Source organism: Ursus americanus, chromosome 36 (assembly GCF_024610735.1).
Source record: "Ursus americanus isolate L20-20 chromosome 36, mUrsAme1.1.p, whole genome shotgun sequence".
In the NCBI taxonomy this organism is placed as follows: domain Eukaryota; kingdom Metazoa; phylum Chordata; class Mammalia; order Carnivora; family Ursidae; genus Ursus; species Ursus americanus.
In genome coordinates, this window is record NC_142162.1 from 18,271,138 (window position 1) to 18,291,766 (window position 20,629).

Genomic DNA, 20,629 nt, shown 5'->3' on the forward strand with positions numbered 1-20,629 from the left:
ATGAAAAACTGTTTTTCTTCTGTTGGAATATTTTTAGTAGATCACTATAGAGGAAAATAAAGGACAGATACAAACAGATTCCTCTTATACAGGGGATATGTCTGGAAAGACAAGTGCAAATGCTGAGTGATGTCTGTTATCCACAAGAAAGAAAAACACCAAGGTCCATTAACAAAATTAAAATGAAGTTAATATATATTTTAAAAAAGTGCACAAGTCAATGAGTGCTTAGGGACAGACAGCCAAATGAGGGAAAGGGACTGGCAGATCTGAGGAGTATTTTGCAATTCCTGTGAGCACAAAACATTAGGTAAAAGGAGATCAGTTGGACCTGGATCTGTCAGGGCCAGAATTCAGCAGAGTGAACTTACGCCTCCTGGTTGCTGTGGGAACAGCTCAAGCTAATAAAATCCAGTAAAAAAACTGCAAATGAAGTAAATAATGTTAGAGGTGAAGCCACCGTGGCCTAGGTAGCTCCACCTGGGGAGAGAGACAGCAAGGAGTTTATGAGGGATCTGCGCCAAAGGTAACGATTGGGGTTATAAGACCAGGAAGTGGAGTTCCATATAAACAGGTCAACCTGAGAACGCATTCTCGAGAGGGCACGGGAATACTGCCATCCTTCCGTCTCCCTCACTGACTTTGACAGAAATCAGTGCAGCTAATAAATCATGGATCTGCAGATCCCCATTGCTTCACCCTTCACACACCCAAGCGGCTGCCAGCAAGGAATATGGAACAGGGACACAGCAGTTGCTCACCCCCTGGGTGACCCAGTTCCATTGCCTGAGGTCAGAGAACTGTAGTTCTTGCCATTTAGACTTGCCTCCAGGCGCTCTGTCCCACCCTGCCAGGGAGGCCTGCGGGGGTGGGGTGTGGGAGTCGAAAAGGCAATCCATACCACCTCAACACACACCGCCCTGAGCACAGCAAGAGATTCTGAAATGCCTCTTGTTAAATACCCTCCCTTTTCCCCATTATTGGAAATCTCTAGAAAGAAGCTATCAGATCCATTTCAAGGCTCAGAGGAAGAACAGGAATTGGAGATATTATACCATGTCACATCATTATTTCCAGAATTTGTATGAATCCTAAAATTGCGTAAGGGTTTGCAAAAATGTCCCTTCCCAAGCTGGCATGGGAAAACTCCAGTGGGCAGGACATACAGGTGCCAGGGTCCTATCACCGGGAGACAGCTCTGTAGACTCCTGGGGCAAAATGACTGCTTCTCTCGGGCCTGTAACTGTGCCTGAACTGGAAGCAGAGCGCTACGTTCAGTTTGAGAGAGTCGGTGCCACAGGTCTCTGCCGACTGACTCAAGGTGCCTCAGCGATGGTGATTCAGTTACCCACACCCACTGAGAACACATAACTTGAAGACTTTTGTACCCCAGCAATAATTCCGGAAATCTCTAAGACCAAGTCATAAACTTAATGTGTATATAGCTAAATACTTATTTATCTTCTAGTTGGGTTGGTTTTTTGTTTGTTTGTTTTTTTGAGTACTGCATTCACCTTACCTTTCTAATATCTTGCCAAAGACATGAAAACAGGTACTTTCAGGAATACTCTTTGCCATGAGTTTCCATCACTGGTCCCACCCGGCCCAGACTGCAGGACTCAGGGGAGCAGGGAAGAGGAAGCACCTTCTCAAGCCAATTCCCAAAGGCTGTTCTTCAGCTAAAACCCGTGTGCCGCTGGCCTCACGGACATGGGAACTGCCCTTAATTCATCTTTTGTTTATTTATATTTTTTTTCATTCTTTTTTAAAAATTTTATTTTATTATGTTAGTCACCATACGGTGCATCATTAGTTTTTGATGTCGTGTTCCATGATTCGTTGTTTGCATATAACACCCAGGGCTCCATGCAATATGTGCCCTTAATACCCATCACTGGCCTTGCCCAACACCCACCCCCCTCCCCTCTGAAACCCTGTTTGTTTCCCACAATTCATTCTTTTAGGACAACGTCTCCATTCTCCTGCCCACCATCCTCCACCTCATAAAGGCAGACGAGCAACAGGGAAATGGCGGCAGGGAACCCAGCCTCCAGCCGTGCATCAGTAATACGTGGCAGCAGGCCATTCCTATTAACTTGCCCGGTCCACTTGTCTCTCAGTAATGAAAAAGGATGTGCAGTTGGTGCCTAGAAACTCCGAACGCCTCCCCGGTGCAACAGAGGTCAGACCTGGAGTTACCCACCAAGGAAGAGGGGCACGACTGCCACCCACAAGGGCGCCGACTCTCTAGGTTTCATGCGAACAAAACTGTTGTAAAGCAACGGCTTTTAAGCCAACACACATCTGGCGGTTGGGAAAACTACTGAGAACATGGAGTTTGTAAGAATAGACCTTATGGGCCACAAAGTTCAAAAGCTGCTGCAGACTCAACATCAGGAGCGAAGTGTTGTTCAACATCGTTGCCAAACTTACGTTTTGCCCAGTAAGGACTTTTTTTAAATAGAAAGAAGAAAGCGGTCACCTACGCTATCACTATACTTTCCATAAATAAATGAACCAATAAACCAACCTGATAGCCATTAGACTATAAAAACTGTAAAAAAAAAAAAAAAAAGACAATCATAGAAAATTTTTAAAAAGGCAGGGGCGCCTGGGTGGCTCAGTTGGCTGAGCCTCGGACTCTGGGTTTCAGCTCAGGTCGTGATCTCTGGGTCCTCTAATCAAGCCCTGCGACGGGCTCCATGCTCAGCAGGGATGCTTGAGATTCTCTTTCTCCCTCTGCCCCCCCACTTGCTCCCTCTCAAATAAATAAATAAATCTTTTAGGAGAAAAAATTAAAAAGGTAGACCTTTCCATTCATGAAGTTAGCTTAATGATACAATTCCTATATTGTAATTATTTTCCTGATGACTTGCAAATCCTTATTCCAGGACAGTGTCTGGAGATGTCTAGGGGCCACTTATGTAGTCAGAAGCCACATCTTGCTGACAGATGGGATGGGCACAGCATGGGACAGAGAGTGGCAGTGCACAGGCCAGAACACCCCCCCCCCCCGGGTACTATTTCGGCACCTTCCCCTCCCACTCAGCACCAGCCTAAGGACAGGCACAGGAAATACAGGTAAAAACAGAACCGTTCGTTCTGCCATCCCAGCTCTCTGCAGAGCATGAGGTCTTCTTACCCCAAGGGCCCCCTGAATCTTCTTGTTCATATTCTTGCTTCCTTTCCATTGATTCCACCTGGTCAAAATTCTAGGTTCTTCCATTCTAGAACCACACGGCAGTAATCGTAGGGCTGGGGTGCTGGCCGCAGGGTTTCTGACTCCACTGAGGATCAACATGCCAGTTGAGATCAGGATTTCTTTGGCACCAAGTTAATTTTTGTTCACCAGAAAATCCACCTCGGTGCTTTCATTAAACTTTCATGAAATGGAAATAAGTTGGAGTTTTTTCTAGTTCTTTCAATTCTCCCTACAAATATATAATTTAAACGCTGGTAGCTGTTAAAAAGTAAATTACACGATCAAAGGGAAAGTCTAATAAATAAACTGAAAGGTTTCTATTCTCCCAGGATTTCTTGAATTCCAAATGTGCTTCATTTTTAAAAGGTAAGCAAGGGTTTTAACACAAAAGATTTCACCTAAATTCAAATAGGTTATAATTTAGAACTAAAACACATTCCTAAAAATGCTGCTGAGATCCATTTTTACAACCCATCTCTGCTCTTGTGCCCCGACTTAACAGTTACTATTTTTTTTTAACTCAGCAAAATCTCTCATCAATACACCCCCTAAGAATGCAACTATTTACCTAACACAGCGTGGGCTCGAGAAAGCTTAGAGGCCCCAATCCCTCCTCACTCCTCTAAGAAACCATAATAAAAATGTTTACGTTTTTTGCAATTAAAATGTCAAAAACAAAACACAGCACAAGGAACTGCCTTTAGTCCAGCTACAGGGATGAAGCTCGGACTTTCTAGGATGACTGAGGTCATTAGGACAAGACTAGACTAACAGAGCAGTGAAGGTCAACAGCAAGAAAGGAAAGAGGGTTTGTGTAACATTAGCAAGGCTAAATGTTATCACATTTGCAAAACACCACCAGAATCACAAAGCCATATCGATTTTAAATATGAGGCACCCTACTCCGAATGAAAACATTTCCCCAAAGAAAAGACAATTCCACTAAAGCTGAAACACTATATTCAGGGAGGAGGAGGGGGCAGCGGAGAGTCAGGAGCTTTAAAAATTCATTCTATGGGTTTTCACTTGAAAATGCTTCTACTTGGGATATGAGGAAATGTAAAAAGCTAGTTAACCTTGAAGGTTATTCTTAATGGTTGCAAGTAACATTTTGTTCTTCTGCCGGTTCATTTTGGGGACGTTGGGGGCGAAAGGGAGTCTAACTAGCTTTTTCCATTTCGAGGATGAATTCCAGCCCCACAGAAGAGCAGCGCTGGAATCCCACGATGGCACCAGGGGAGGGTGGAAGCACTGACAAGCTGGGGTGAAGGCAAGGCTGCACACTTCTGTCGTTTCACAAAGTTCAGACCTACGGCCACAGCCCACCCAGACCACATGCCGAATAAAAAAAGACAGACTCGAAAAAACAACTTTCAATGTCTTAACGGGAAAAAAAACTCCACAGGCGAGCCATTCTCCTACTTGCAGAGCAGTTTTAACAAGCTGCCTGGCAACAAATTTTTAAGTGTGCAGCCACGTCTAATGCCATGAGATTGAAGTGTGTGGTGCAGGGCTGCTTTTTTTTTTTTTTTTTTTTTTCATTGCAGAGGCACGAAGAGTCAGTTGTCCATGCAAAGTACATGTATATTAAAGGAGTGAATAACATACCCATTCCGATAGGTCACTGAGCTAGCAAAATAAAAAACAAAACAGTAAATGGATATTTTAGTGGATGCAGGTCTTGCCAAAAGCTTTCAAGTAATTTGAGGAATCTACTGATGCTTACTGTAGGGGAAAAAAAAAACACAAAACCCGATGAGAATAAAGGGGGTGGATTTCCCACCTGGTGAGTATGTGGTTATTTTAGCTAGGAGTTAGCAGTGGCATTAGATGGAAAAGTTTGTTTATACTCCCCTCCCCCACACCGTACAGTGCTGATGTCATCAAGAAACAAGAAGCAGCGTGCTACAGCCTAAATTTGTATGCGGTACTTTTTCGTAAGTACATTTATGTAAGAAATCCACCCAAAGAAAATGGTCAGTACCCCCATCAGGCAAACTTGGAATTTCTTTTTTCTTAGAAATACTGCAAACAATCATTTCACTTTTTTTTTTTTTAACTGAAAAGGTACTTCTTACCATGAACTAAGGTCTTCCAGATGGCATATTTTAATTGGATATGTTATCACAAGTCCAGCTTAAAAATGAATTAGGAGTTATTTGCATATGTTTTCATAAATGTCAGCTTACCCGAGAAACATTAAAACCCATTATATCAGTGTAAAATCCTAAAATCATAGCATAACATGAGAAAGAACTGTCAGAAGGGGAAAAGAAAGGAGGAAGAAAGGGGATATATGCTTAATGACAATTTGGTCTGTGAAAAAACATACTAAAAACCTTAGTTTGGAGGCCTCTCATGATTACTTAATTTCTGAAAATGATGTCTGGCTCTTTGAAGAAAGAAGTTCTGCCAAACCTACGGAATACATCAATACATCCCAAGTTCTTCAAGAAAATTTATAGAGTCGTCAGGTCTCAGAAAAAATAATTATAATTAAAATTACATAGTCATCAGTCCATCTTCATCTTCTTTGTCCACACCAGGGTAGAAAGAGAACAGACAAACTGATTCAGCTCTACCTAAACTTATGGGAGGCAGGGTCTCAAGAACAGTGGCTAACACAAACAGACTAGTATGTCCACAGCTAGGCAGTGAGGGGCTACACACCAGAAGAAGTAAGGTAGCAATGCTTTTCCTTTTTAACTGGGTGAAGAGAGTTCTTCTGCATCTAAGTGGTGTCAGTATTCAGAGATGGTGAAACCAAAGCCCAGAGGAGCAGAAGATTGGCGCAATCAGACCTCCAGTGGGCAGCGCCAGGACTATGCCAAAACCACCTGCCTCCCTGGTTCGTCCCTCAAACAGGCTGCCTCCAATGGGCCAGTCTGAGTGAACTCTAACACAGGATAGAGTTTAAAGAGTAGTTTTTGACATATAAGCTCCCCCAAGCTTTTACATGTAAGAACTACTTCACCAAATAGGTTTATTTTTTAAATACAAAAAATATTATTTTTGTAGCAGGTATGGACAATGAGCTGTAAGTTAAAATAGAAAGGGAAGCAACCAGAATTGGAGTGTTATTTTTCTCCACTTCAAAAGAAAAAGCAGGGCCAAGTCAAGTAAAAGCTTAATGCCGTGGCCTCCTGCTCTAATTAGGGGCCAGGCAGGGGTAATATGTCCAGAATGAACAGCCTGACAGGTGCTTGCACTGGGGGGGTCGGGGGTGGGCTCCCAAATGCGGGCGCTGAGGAGGTGCTTGGGGAGCCTGAGGCAGTGGCTTTTACCAATGACGGCCAAGAAAATTCGGACTTGAACACCCACTGGGGCTATTTGGTGGATCCTGGCTACCCTGGCTTTAGGGCATACGCGGGCAGGTCCTAGGACTTATATCATAATACATGCAGAAGTGACCTTGTAGTCTTTCTCCAGAGGAAAGCTTATGTACTATAACGGTGTAATTAATGCCTGTTAGATTTGATTCATTAAATGATTTTTTTTAAAGTAGTCTTTAAAAGAATGTCAATGGGGATGAGGTTTACTTAGAATTATATACATAGTTCCTCCATCAACCTTGTTCCCTTTCCATACACACACCAAAATAGATTCTCATTCTGGCTCTTTGCTGACAACTAAGAAAGGACGGCAAAAACCTCAGATTGAGCAGCTAAGTCTGGATGATGGGGACCCCGTCTCTTCTACAATATAGAAACGGTGGGAACTCGGGGCTAAGGAACAAAGAGGTAAGGATCCTATTAGCCTTCTTCATTCTGGATGAGTTCATACAAGATCTCTCCATCTGGGCACAGCTGGAGTTCAAACTTCAGTCCAGGGGCTTCTAACTCTCCTCATCAGCACCTGTTTTGATTTGTGCATTACCTACCAATCTCGGGGTGGCTGTATCTTTCGCAGATTCTTTTTAAATGATGTTGCCACCTTTCTGTGACTTTATAAAATGGATGAATGTCCTGAACTTGACTACAAGGTAAGGATCTCATGACATTCACTTTAATGACCTTACACAAATACAGCATAATGGAAGATTAAGTCTCACTGCCGGTTCTAAGGTCACATGGTGCCAGGAGACAATCCTTAGATTCCCAGAAGGCGCCGGCCCATCCTCCTCAGACACGGCAACTGTGGTGTAGACCATGCCTGCGCATTCCTCTCGCAGCTGTGTTGTGTGCTGTATTCCCACTCTAAAGACAGAGGCAAATGAAAGAGGCCTGACGCTCCTTTGAGGGTTAGTGGGCCTATCACATAAGTAATATGGGAAATTAAAGATCTACCTCTCAGTGAAGTTATCTGTGAGGAAAGTTCTTGCAGAAGTAATAGCTTTCCAGGTCACATTTCCCAATCAAGGTTAAAAGGCTGATTGCGTATTAGCATTCTAGACATTTTAGCAACTAAAGTGAAGCATGATCTTAGGTGTTCATGATGTTACGTGTTCTTCCGTCTTATGTAAAGCATAACATTAACAGGTCAATCATAACATTAATGCATTTTATATGTGGTTTTTTTTTTTTTAAGTGGTAGAAGTCTAACAATGATTAAGTCAAGTTTTAGAGAAAACCAGAGCCCTTATCAGAAGGAGTGCAGATGGTAAGGCTTTAATCAAGGCCTTTCATTTTTAAAAGCATTATGCCCATGCACTTCAAAACCCACTTGGAGTTCTGTGCACCTGGTCATGTAACAGGGACTTCTCCTTCCCCTGAGGCATTTGAATATGAAAGGAGGGAGTGGAGCGGACATGAAGAGGAACCAATATATATTTTTGGCACATGTAGAGATTTCTATCATTTAATTTCTACCAAAACCATGAGGTAGGTTGCATTTTGAAGATTTGGAAAGTAAAGTATAGAAAGGAAAAATAATTTGCCCCAGAGGTCACCCGATGCATATAGCCCAGACTGAAAATATCTGCCTGGCTCGAAAGACTGAGCTTTTCTCATGACCAATGCTGCTTGCTCTCTCTTCAAAGTTATTTCCAAGGAATGGCGAGATTGAGGGCTTGGAGGGACACGCAGCCATCCCTTTCAGCGCCATGTCCTGCAGAAAGGGGTTGGGTATTTCACATATTGTAGGTCCAGTCAATCAAAAATGTGAAACTATTTTAATATTTGTATGCAGGGATTTTACTTCAAACTTCAGCCATTTAATTGGCCACAGTGCCAAACATCTATCTCTTGGTAGTTTCTCCAGAATAAAATCAGATAGGATTTAATCAGAGTCAAATTGAACCAAAGATGAATTCAGCTAGGGTGGACTCTGGGGGGTACCCCACGTTCTTGGCCTCATTTTTTCTTCTTTTCAAAGAAGAAAGCTGGGTAAAGCTGGGTCCCACAAGCTACTTGCTATAGCTCAGGACAGTTCAAGAACAAACTCTGTTAAACAAAGTGGACGCCTTTGTTTTCTCTTAGCAAGGGGAATCGCTGAATTGTAAATCCTTGCAGAAAGACTTCTGTACACTGATCACGTGAATAAACAAATGACCAAAGTCATTTTTTCAACATGTTCAGTTGCTGCAACAGCAGTGAACAGACACACCACACGAGGACCAATTTATGGCTAGAAGGAAAAATTACACTCTTCAAAGCACCCCATTTGGTGGCAGTCATGATCATTAGTGAAAGTAATATCTATTTAAAAGCAGTAAACGCCTATTTCCAAACAGAATGGACTGGCATACAAAGGAAGCGTCATCCCACTCAAACATCCCCAGGCTTCCCAGAGAATCATTATGGTCTGTCATGTTAACTCACTTCCTGCACCCCCCCCCCTTTTCTTCCCTGCTGAATATTATCATATAAAATCAAATTAAATACTAATGGTAAATGTGCACAGAAATCACTTCAGGAAAGCAAAACAATCAGACTCAAGAGGTTATATAAAAATATTATTTCTCACGGTAAAGATCAACAGCCCAGATGGAATTGTGAGAGCATTCCAAGAGGGATACGGTAGCTGAAACTGTTAGCCAGGTGACTAGTTAATAGAACCACCAACAAATAACATCTTAATAATTTCAAAAGACTCCAGCTCTCCTTCCAAGTCCCTTCCTCCTAGCTCTAAGATCGCTAGTCGATGATGATGATGATGACGACAACATGTGTCAAGATGAGAACTATTATCTTTGTTTGGCAAAACAGCACAAAAAGGTAACATGACATATGGGAAATTTCAGAGTCTGACCCAACACGGTGATTACTGTTATCCAATGAATATTTAATATAAATGTCACAGATCATTTATTTTGGACTCTAGTTTTCAAAGAGAATGCATCGCCCAATAAGATTTAATGTACTGGTTTTTAAATATGGTAAATTAAAGATGGTCCCTGAAATACATAATTATATTGAGTAAACTTGTCCTCCAACATGGCTGGTATTTAAGGTAGGTCTTATTTGTATGTTCCAAACTAAATACTCACTCTTACAAGTTGGTCGTCACATTCTCTTTGGAAAATGAATTGCTACTTACTATTCTTTTTTCTTTTTATTCTTTTTTTCTTCTTTTTTTTAATGTTCAATTAGCCAACATACAGTACATCATTAGTTTTTGATGTAGCATTCAATGATTCATTAACTGCCTATAACACCCAGTGCTCGAGTGGGGTAACCGAGTGGTGGCTATTTAATTCTTCTTTAAGATAAACCAACATAAGACTATTATTTAAGTGCATGGAAATTAAGAAGAGCAAGGATTATAATCAGAACTTCTGAATTTACTTTGTCATGTACAGAACTTTCTGAACCACTCAAGCTAAATGAAAATGAAGTCCTTTCAAATACACTTTTTGAGCAAAACAGGATAAAAGAATGCTCAAGAGATAGTTTTCCAGTTAACGTAGCTTCTATCTTCCTAATTTCTATCCTCGGGCCACAAGTAGGCAGAGTCTGCCGATCTTGGTTGAAACTGAAAGTGCTAATATTCCAAATCGACCAGTTCCCCCTCACCAAAGTGGTCTATAGATGATAAGTTGTTAGTTTGGGAAAAAGAATGAGGAATTAAAAATAGATTTGTTCCACTGAGCTGAAGGATATAGGCCCATGGAGGAAAGCACTGGAACTGAGGTCAGTGTGAGGCGGAAGCAGACACAGACCTCAGTGAACACCCAAAGAACACTCACTCACCTGTGTTAATGCACTGCAGTACAAAACCAAGCTATTCTCAGAGGGCTGACAAAAGCATATTATTTTAAACCAAAAGAGCGAAGAATCACAAACACTGGTGTTAAGAACTCTAGAAAACTAATTAAACATTCTAATTTTATAGGTGAGCACACTATGGCCCCAAGAGATAATAAGTCTCATGTAAGATCACACTACGAGCTGGAAGATGACCTACATGTAAATACCGGTTCCCCTGAGTCCATGGTCATCTTCTCTTCTACCATAAATGAGACATTTCTTTTTTATGTATGAGTTCATTTGACTCAAGTGAGAATAAATTGTGCTAGGTACTACAAATTGTTCCTACCTACATGCAGTTTACTCCCCAGTATAGGATGCGGAAAATCAGACTTGCTGTTATAGTACAGAATGAGGAGAACTATTTACTGACTGTTGCTCAAGCAAGGACACCTATCCCAGACTTGTGGGGTCAACAAAGGCTTCTCAGTAGATCTGATATTTAAACTGGTTCCTTGAAGTAGAGATTACACAGGGGAAGACAGACAAGAGGAGGAAGCTGTTCTAAATGGAAGGAATAGCTGACACACATGATCAGAGGCAAAAGAGCACTGTCATGTTTGAGGAAGTGAAAGGAATTCAATACGGCTGAACACTGAGTGTCTGGGGGGAAGTGGTGAGAGATAGGGCAGGAAAGCTGAACAGGGCTCACTAATCCTGAAGGGCTTTATGTCTAGTTAAAGAATTTGGAATTTTTCTCAAGGCAATAGAAAGACAAAGGGTTTTAAAACAGGGAAGTATAATGATTAGATCTGCATTTGGGGAAGAACATTATAATAGCTGAACAAAAAAAAATGGCGGCAGAGGTAGATAAGTACAGAAGGAATCAAAGCAGTTAGTAAGCTGTTGTGGCAAAGGAAGACAGAAGACAGAGGACAGTCATCTCAGGGGGATAGAGAGAGATGTTTGGATTTGAGATATTCGGGCCATAGAATTAAAATACCTGATGATTAATGGATATAAATAGATGTGGGTCATTTGGGAAAGAAAGAGTCAAAATTATTCTAAAAGTCTCTGGTTAAAGACTTTGATGTGGGAGCTAGGGAGCATAAGCCCGCAGTTGAATACTTAGGATAATTCTACTAACAACAGAAACTCAAGACTGCTCTACATTTTCTCATCATGAGTGAAATTGTGCAGTCCTCAAAGACTGAATTCTACTGAAAATCCTCACCAAACTGCTACAAACTAGCTGTACTTCAGTGGGGGTAGTCATAAATCTCTGATGAGAGTTTTTCCAAGAAAAAAGAACGGCCTAAAAGGCACCGTCCATCTCAATGCCCTCCTCACATTTCCTGGCGGATTATGGGTTAGGGAAGTGGAGTAGGTTCAATGTCCTATGCCCTGCTCATGCAGCATCATTGGTGATCTCTTCCATTTTCTGGTGGAAGTTGATGAATCCAAAGGAAGCAGGATTAGGGTTGCTCAATAACAAGAATTAAATACAGAGAGAAAGACTTAGTATCTCTATATGGATCCTACGGTTTCCTGGTTTGAAACTGAAGGAATGAAATAAAGTATGTCCTTTTGGGCTGTGGTGTGTCCCAATCCCCACCTAGGACGTAAATCAGGTACTCACCCCTTCGCCGCCATTTTCACCTGTGTTGGCAAGCATTTCCTGCAGGGCTCTCACAGAGAGGGACTGTTCCAGCACAAAATTGCAGACGCAGAGATCTGGAGGAACATACTGTGGAGATAAAACCAGAATGAGGATACCTACTCATATCAGTTGGGGAAAGATCACACAATAACAATCTCAAGAGCAAAGAGCCTATGAATCAGTGACAGGTGGATGGATGGATGAATAGGAATATAAAAGGTAGATTTCTCTTATTCAAGTTAAGATGGGTTTCAAGCTGGATTCTAAAGGATGAGAAGAAGAAAATCCTTAAGTCTTAAGGAAACAGTGACCAAGACGTCAGGAGCAACTTGAGTGCGGCTCACACATAGAGCATTGCTGAAGAAGGGAAAGGAAAGATACACTGACCAACACTGATGCCTGGGCAGGACCAAAGGAAGAAAGCCACTGGGACCTCATCCACAATAATCTGTAAGAGGGCAATGGACAGACCACAGTGTGGCTCTAGACAATAGTGACCATGCTAGGGAATTTATTTACTTGTTAAGAAAACCTGGATACTGCAGCATAAAGAGGTGATAGAGGGAATTAAGAGCTGTACAAATATAGTTCTGAACAAAGAAATGTCCAGAACTATAAGAACTGATGACCCCTACGACAATCACTCTAATTTATTATGTGCTCAGGTAATATAATATTCATGCTCGTTCTGGAACATTTCTCAACAACAGTTAAAGACAGCCTTTGCTGCATGCTGACTAGTAATAGCTAATGCTGAGTACTTTCTCTGTGCCAAGCACTGTTCAAGTCCTTTGAATCTATTAAGTCACTGAATCCTCATAACCACCCTGTAAGACGGGAATTATTAACATTTCAGTTTACAGACAAGGAAACAAAGGCATAGAGAAGTCAAGTCACTTGCCTAAGGTCATGGCTTCTATTTGGCTGAGTGGGATTCAAATCCAGGCAGTCTGTCTCCAAAGTCTGTCTACGTAATGCTACACTGTTCTGACCACTGATGGAAATATTAAAGATATTTTTCACAACTAGAATATTTTCAATCAGCAAATATTTAAGTATTACACTTATAGAAAACACAGTGCTTGGTAATGAGAAAGATATGAAGACACAACATCATGCTTTGGAGGAGCTTACATTCTACTTTCATGGTACCCCATTTTCCTTGGGAATATAGCTTGTAATCAACTTACAAACCAAGCCTTTGTTTCCTATAGGACACAGGAGAACATGGCCACTAGGAGAATAAGAGGAGTGAGGAATGAGGGCCAGAAGTCACCAACAGCTATGTCTGACCCTCTGGGACAGGTAAAACTCTTTCCAGGGAGCTCCAGTTTAAAAGACAAAGCAAGCCCACTACTAAGGCACAGATAACCTCGGACTTCAACATTTTCATTTTTAAAATAATGAAATGGGCAATATCTAACTTTCCTTTAATTTTGAAGTGTTCCATGCATTCTTTACCCCTCTCTTAACCTCAACGCCCTCAAATAAAATGATGTTTTACTTGCTGGACCCACTATTTCAAGTTTTCAGACCCCCAAGCCAAGAATGGGTAATCCTATCCCAAAGGCTAAGGGCCTCTGGGTCGCTTAAACTTTGAGGACTTTTCTACTAACTAACGTTCTACTCAGGGTCACCACAGTCCGAAATCCTAAAAACCCAATCTTCCTAGAATTCTGGTGTAACACACAATTGCCTGGTTCTTTTTATGAAAATGACTACAGGAGGAAACTATAATCAGGAGACAACAGCTTTTATTTTATATGTTTCTTGCTTTGTTTTCAGAGTCTGTTCTTGCTGTAGGTAATTAACTCATTTGTATGGGGCTTGAGCGAGCAAACAGCTGTTCACGCGGGGCACAGCGTCACATCCAGAAAGTGTTTCTAGAGCACATACGGCATCGTTATGAGTCGCATACAAGATGATAACACACTTCCCTAAACGCCTTATGCCATAAACATGTATCGTCTAACCCAGCTTCCCCAAATAGGATGCCACCGCCGGAAATTTTACAGAGATTCCTTCCCACCACTTCTTAGTCTACCTGGATCTCATGTCACCAGAATAGGAAGCAAAAGAGCCAGGGGTTGTGTGTTTCTTCCTCTTCCCCTCCACTACAGCAGGTGATTTGGAGATTTTTCTATTCAGGAATGTCTGCAGTGATGGTTGGTACTCTAAAGGGTACTTGTTGGCTAATCAACTGAATGATTTCAACATTGACGCTCACTTTTCCCAGAACCCTATGGAGCCCATTCTCCTGTAGACATAAGCGTTCAGAGGCCAAAGTGCTGGAGATCCTGCCCTGGCATGAGACCCTGGGATTCTAAGTCACTTTTCTTTCTTCCCTGGTTTTGCTTTGTTTGGACAGGAGGCGGAAGTGCTCCGCCGGCATCCGTCCTGATGGAGGTCCACCAGCAATAGTCACGGGACACGTGCCAATCATAGTTCTCTTTTCCCTCCAGATAGGGTAGGTCCCAAGGCAGTCATGACGTCATTACTGGTACTAATGGGCCCATGTAAGTGGGAGACAGTGGGCGGGGGGGGGAAGGCACCTCAAATGAGAGCATTGTACCTGCCCTGGTTTACGCCGTTTCCTTAACAGTTTGATCTTTCTACCTCTACAGTGTGGTCCTCGTCTGGAGCCTGCTTGGGGATAAGGTCACACCAGTTGGAGAGCACACAGAACAACACGGGGACAGTGGCAAGGGAGAAGACAGGGCAACAGGAGTACCTGGAGGAAAACAAAATGCAAGTAGTAACTTGTGACATAAACGGAGCACAGGGCCAGCTGGCCTCCTACACCAGCTGCCATCCTTAATTAAGCTCCACACTGGCCTGAGCTCCCACCTCCACGCTCCTCAAGAAATGAGCACAGGCCACTTGTCCATCAGAGCTAATTTGTTTGCAGCATGAGGGTCCCCCAGGAGGTTAGCTCCTTGTCTCTGGGCTCTAGAGCCTGTGCCTCAGTCACTCCACCTGGCAGGTGTGCGGCATGTGTTTACCGAGTCTCAGCACGGAGAGAAGGGCTCTGTTGACATCCGTTCTGAAATAGCCCTTCGTCTCTCCCCCAGCCCCGTCCTCCGCCTAGAGAAGCACGACATTCCCAAACGTCCTCCAGAAAACCCTGAGAATGCAGGGCCCTGAGAAAGCCAGGAACTAGGTATTCTTTTAGCTCCACGATGTAGAAAGTAGCAGAACGGAAAGCCTGTGGACTCTCCACGTTCGGTAAATCTATGTACCATCTTCCTCACTGCACCGAAAGGGTTTTTCTGAGGCTTACTAAAAGCAAGATGGTGGGAATCTGATACTCTTGTCAAATTCACATAGCATTGTTCTGCCTAACACCTCACAATATGCCCTCAGCACTGTGCTGGCTTATACTAGCCAGGCTTGGGGAGAAAGGAAGAGGGAGTCAGTTATGGGGAGGGGGGAAGCCTGTCCTCCATCTACTCCACTGTTAACCACACTCTGTTCTAGCTATCTAATTCTCAGGCAGTGCAGGCTGTTTCGCTAGAGTGGGGGTATCTTGAGAAAGCCATGTCTTTCTACTTTTGGTATCCCCAGTACGAAGAACAAAATGCTCAACGTCCGTCTTCTTGAACGGACTCTGGGTCCTGGTACATAGAAACAAACGTCAGATATTATCCATCACAGAGTATGTGGTTGGTGGTGGCTGTGGGTGTAGACAGATTGCTCTGAGCACTCACCTGCCTGGCTGGGCCTTTTCCCCAACTTGCTTATGATTCCTAAGCCCCTGTCATGGGCCTCCTTCCACTTCTTCATTAATCTACCTGGTTCTCACACAGCCGGGCCTTAATGATACACCCTCTAAATGTATCAACAGCTTTGAATTAAAAAGCACTATAGGGTATATTAGTTAAGTGTGAATTCTCTAGCATAGGACTCTCTGAGGTCCTCTATCTGTTCAACTGCTTATTAGTTGAATGAGGATAAGCAGGTAACTTAGTCTCTCTCTGTCTCAGTCTCCTTTGTAAAATAGAGATGCAATAGTAACTATTTCTCAGCAGAGACAGCTTTTATGTTTAAAGAACTTAAAATAGGGTCTGGTACATAGAAACAAATGTCAGATATTATCCATCACAGAGCAGTAAAATCAAAACATCAATAACTCACTTACATGTTCATTTACAGATCTAGTGTTTTTGAAGTTCTTATTGTGTGTAAGAATAAGGCAAATTCCCTACCCCTCAAGGTTGCGGTCTAGTAGCATGTTAGGAAGCGAATGGACAATTTCCCAAGTATGTTTCCAAAGGCCCAGGGTGAGTAAGAAAGTGAGGAAACAAACAGAACTGAACTTGGCTGGGGTGGAAGGATGGGGAAGGGGGTGGAGCGGGGAGACAGAGAAGAGGGAGAGAAGAAAGAGAGGGAAACAAGCAAAGGGAGGTGAGAAGCAAGGCTGAGGAAGTGGGCATTAGCCTGAGAGGGTTTTGAGTCCCCTTGTCAAGGAGTTTGGATTTTATCTTCAGAGCAATAGAACACCATTAAAGGAAGTTATGCAGGAATTAGTCTACTCAAATTTGTATCTTTGAAAGATCATTGCCGGTCAGTCTGAAGGAGGATAGACCAAGGCAGAGAAATTAGGAGGTTGTTGCCATACACTGGTTATGAGGTGACAATAGCATGAATTAAAGTAATGGTGCTAGAGGTGGAAATAAGAGAATGAATTTGAAATATCTTGAGAAGGTAGGAGAGGTAAGACCAGGCAATGAATTGAATGTAGGAGATGGAGGAAATGACCACCGGTGTTTCTACAGGATGGAAAAGAGTACAAAAAAGTTGGGGTTCAGCAAGAATAAGCTACACCAAATATCAAAAGGACCACACAGAGATGGTAATTACACTTGGCGAATTGCCCACTGGAACCTCCCATTTGGGCCAACAGAATGATGACAAGAGAGCAGAGGCTCTGTGCATGGGTATTCCCACAGATGTCAGCAGAGGTAGGCTCATCTGGGAAAAGAGTGGGAATCTGAGAACATGACGCACATTCTCCATAATAGGAGAATTCCTGGAGACCCAGTCTCCACAGTCAGGCCAATTAACCTCACTTGCCTTTCCCTTGTCCTTTAAGCAGGCAGCCGGTGTTTGGAGCACCACAATACACATTTGCACTGCACTAGCTGCTGTGGGGAACAAAAGAAAAGGCATGGGTTCTGTCCTTCAAGACACTTTTAAACTATTTGAAGAGATGTCTACTGTACATGAGACTTTATAAAACAAAGCACAAGAGAATATTCAATGCTAAATTCCATGTCCTGCAGGACATAGAACCCTCTCAGCAATGTTGTGATTAGAAAAGCACAGCCCAGGCTGGAGGCTGGCCTCAAGAAGGTTTATGTGAACAAGAAGTTCCTGGCACATAAAAAGAACTCAAATTTTTGTTTAATGAATGAACAAGATGGGGGAGTTCTTTCCATTTTCTTGTGTCTTCTTCCCTTCTGTTTAAAATTCCATTAGTTGAAGCAGTATTTTTAAGTTATGAGCTTCACAGAACCTCTGTCCTTACTTTCCTTTGCTTTTTCATCCAACTCCCTAAAGGAAAATGTCAAGCACTTGCGAGTGTCAGGAGTCAATAAAGGAGTAAGCAAAGGAAGGAGAAAGTAGAGAACAATTCCTGTTTACTAATTTTTCTACCTACACCTTCCACTCCAGTTTGGGACTGAACAGTCAGATGCATGCATGTGATTGACATGTTATTATACTTATGTGCTAATGGGTTTACATGGACTCAACCCTACTGCAGGGAGCAGGCTGCAGAGTCTGACCTGCTAGGTGAGGTCATTTCTAATGTCAGTCATCTGGGGAGCAGTGACTGTGAGAACAGAGGCCAGAACTAAGCAGGCAGAGCTGAGGTAGCTGGGAGAAGTGAATCTCACATTCTTTGATCTACATTATGAAGAGTCAACGCAGCCAGTTCTTAGGCAGATGTTGCAGAAGCATCCAACCAACGACAGGTTTGAAGGTAGGATGTAAGGGACTTGGGCAGGTCATTCTTTCCTGTGGCTTTCCATATAAACAGGGACAGGAAGGATGAAAACATAAACCGCATAAAAATCAGAAACCAAGCGAGAATGTTGGAATACAATTGACCTTACATTTTAATTTTTCTTGTGTTATTCCTTAGTGTTTAACAAAAAAAATTTTTTTGAAGTTCTGGCCTGTTTTGGTTGGATTACATAAATTGAGGAAAGAATTTTGGTCTACATGTGAATGGAAACATTAAAGCAAGATGCCTTGGTGGCCAATGGGATGGTCACAGGGGTAATTAAACAGGAGAACCACAAGACAGAAGCAAAACTTGGGGCAAAGCTGAGGTCCTTGACAAGCCAGCTCTCACCAATAGGATAGGTCTATTCAGAAACCTCAAAGCTTCTGAATTTTATTACTGAGGACAGTATCTCAATTGCCCCTTTATGCTCTACTCATGCTGCTTGAAATAGCTTAGTCCATGAATAAATATGGCTGGTGTTTAATCTCATGGCTCTAGATTTCAAATTGTGTCTACAAAGAGAGTCTATTTCTCCAGGAGCACATGTGCTAGTAACAGGCAAAGATGGACTCAGTCCCCAGTGGCCTGGCTTCTACATGCATTGTGTTTGTTCTGTCTCACCACGCCACCTCAAAAAAGACATAACCATCACCCTATGATGGCTTGATGTAATCCTAACTTAAAGACCATGGATGAGAAGGCTTCCCAAGCTTCCTGGCACAGAAACCTAATCTCTCCTCCAGAAGATATTCCAGTTGGGTACAGGGTGGCATTGGATAAGACCAATTCTCCATGGGATAGCAACAGGATGGCCAGAGATGGCATGTGTAACTTGAATTTCAGGAGCTTTAAGCACCTGACAGACATTATCTCATCCTGCTACATACAGCAGACATGAGCTCATTTGTGGACTTCCTCTCTTCGTGATAATACATAATTATTTGTATTGTGTTTATGCTTCAAAGGCAGAACCAGTCATTAACCAAACTAACACCCACACCTTGTCCCAACCAGGTTTTATTTAAATATTTATACAGTGAAGTACTTTTAAACCTACCTTTGTCACCTTTAAGTTTTTGCTATATTATAATGAAAAAAGTTATATAGTGAATGTTTAAATCTGAAAATGTTGCCTAGTTTCTGGATTTCTATAAAAATAAAGGATGGTTCTACAACTGGTTTAGAGGCAACTCAACTGAGATACAAAGGATTGGGTAAAGTGGAGACAAGAATAGAACCCATATATATGTTTTAAATGTATCTGTTTACTTATCTATATAATTTTACCAGGTATTGTGTTGAATTCTTTATAAATATTCTCTCATTTAACACTAACTTCAGCCTTTAGGGAAGAGATATTATAGCCATTTTACAGATGAGAAAACAGACTCAGAAAGGCTGAAAAAGCTTCCCCACAATCCCATGCTAGAAATGACACTTAAAGCCTGAATTTCAAACTCCACTCTTTCTGATCGATCCTGTGTCAGTACTCCTGAAGAGAAGGTTCCATCCCTACATCAAGCTTGCAGAGTTCTAACTACTAGGCTGCCTTCTCTCAAGTCTTATATTTTAATAAGAATCTAAAGGTTTCGTATTAGATTTTTTACTCTCTCAGAATTGTATATTTTGGAAGAGCCACTGGGAATGCAAAGGCTACAACTGCAGTTAGTGAGAGAATCAGAGATCAAGAGCATGATAAAATTGAGGTTTTTGGCAGGCAAGATTGTATGCAGTTCTAAATCTGAGACTGACTTACCACGTAAGTGCTCTCTTCCAAAAGGCAATTCAGCTCCAGGCATGACAGGACAGGTTTCCACCAAGGATACACATGTGTAGATTTTAAACATGTACATATCCAGGTCGTAAACATTTTGAGGGAAAAGACTTTGCCTATCTGTATTAAAAGCTGTTTTCATGAAACAAGGTTAAAAATATATAAAAACTTGCTTAATTTTTATGTTTTAATATTTTGTTATGATAAAGGATAGAGGGTCTTTCTGAAAATATATACAGACACTATTCGAAACAGTTGAGTTCCAATTTTTGCTTACATCTTTGCCAACAAAGGCCATTATATGTAAGGGGTGAGGTACACACATACTTTAAAGTTTTATTTATTGAAGTAATCTCTATACCCAACATGGGTCTCAAACTCACAACCCCAAGATAAAGAGTCACATGCTCTTCTGACTGAGCCAGCCAGGCGCCCCTCACAAAATTTAAACACTTAGCTAGGAAACATTCTTTTTGAGAAGAAGAGGAGGAAGAGGTAATTATCTTTGAAAAGAAGGAAGTGAAGAAGGTCCCTCTGATCGATGCCTCAGGAGTCAATTACAGGAACTCGACACTCTCAGCATCCAGCAGTCTGTAGGTGCTTGCAAGTGAGTGGGGAGAGGGAGAGAGAGAATCTCATGCAGGCTCCATGTCCAGCACGGAGCTCAATCTCACGACCCTGAGATCATGACCTGAGCAGAAATCAAGAGTTGGATGCTTAACTGAGCCACCTGGGCGCCCCTAGGTGCATCTTCATTTCAGGGTTGAGGGAGTTGCTCCAGAAGAACTGACAGCTGTTGAACATCACTGCCGCAGCACAAAGAGACTTACTAAGAAGCAGCCCTCACCGCCATGAG

General features: G+C 42.2%; 1 protein-coding gene across 1 annotated transcript in view; it reads right to left on the reverse strand.

The window, feature by feature from the left end:
• The window catches only part of RYR3 (ryanodine receptor 3), a 581,277-nt gene that overhangs the window by 293,899 nt on the left and 266,749 nt on the right, over positions 1 to 20,629 (reverse strand). Inside the window, exon 4 of the mRNA XM_045815782.2 lies at positions 11,969 to 12,076. Coding sequence (XP_045671738.2) covers positions 11,969 to 12,076 — 108 coding nt within the window. The remainder of the gene's footprint in view (positions 1 to 11,968; positions 12,077 to 20,629) is intronic.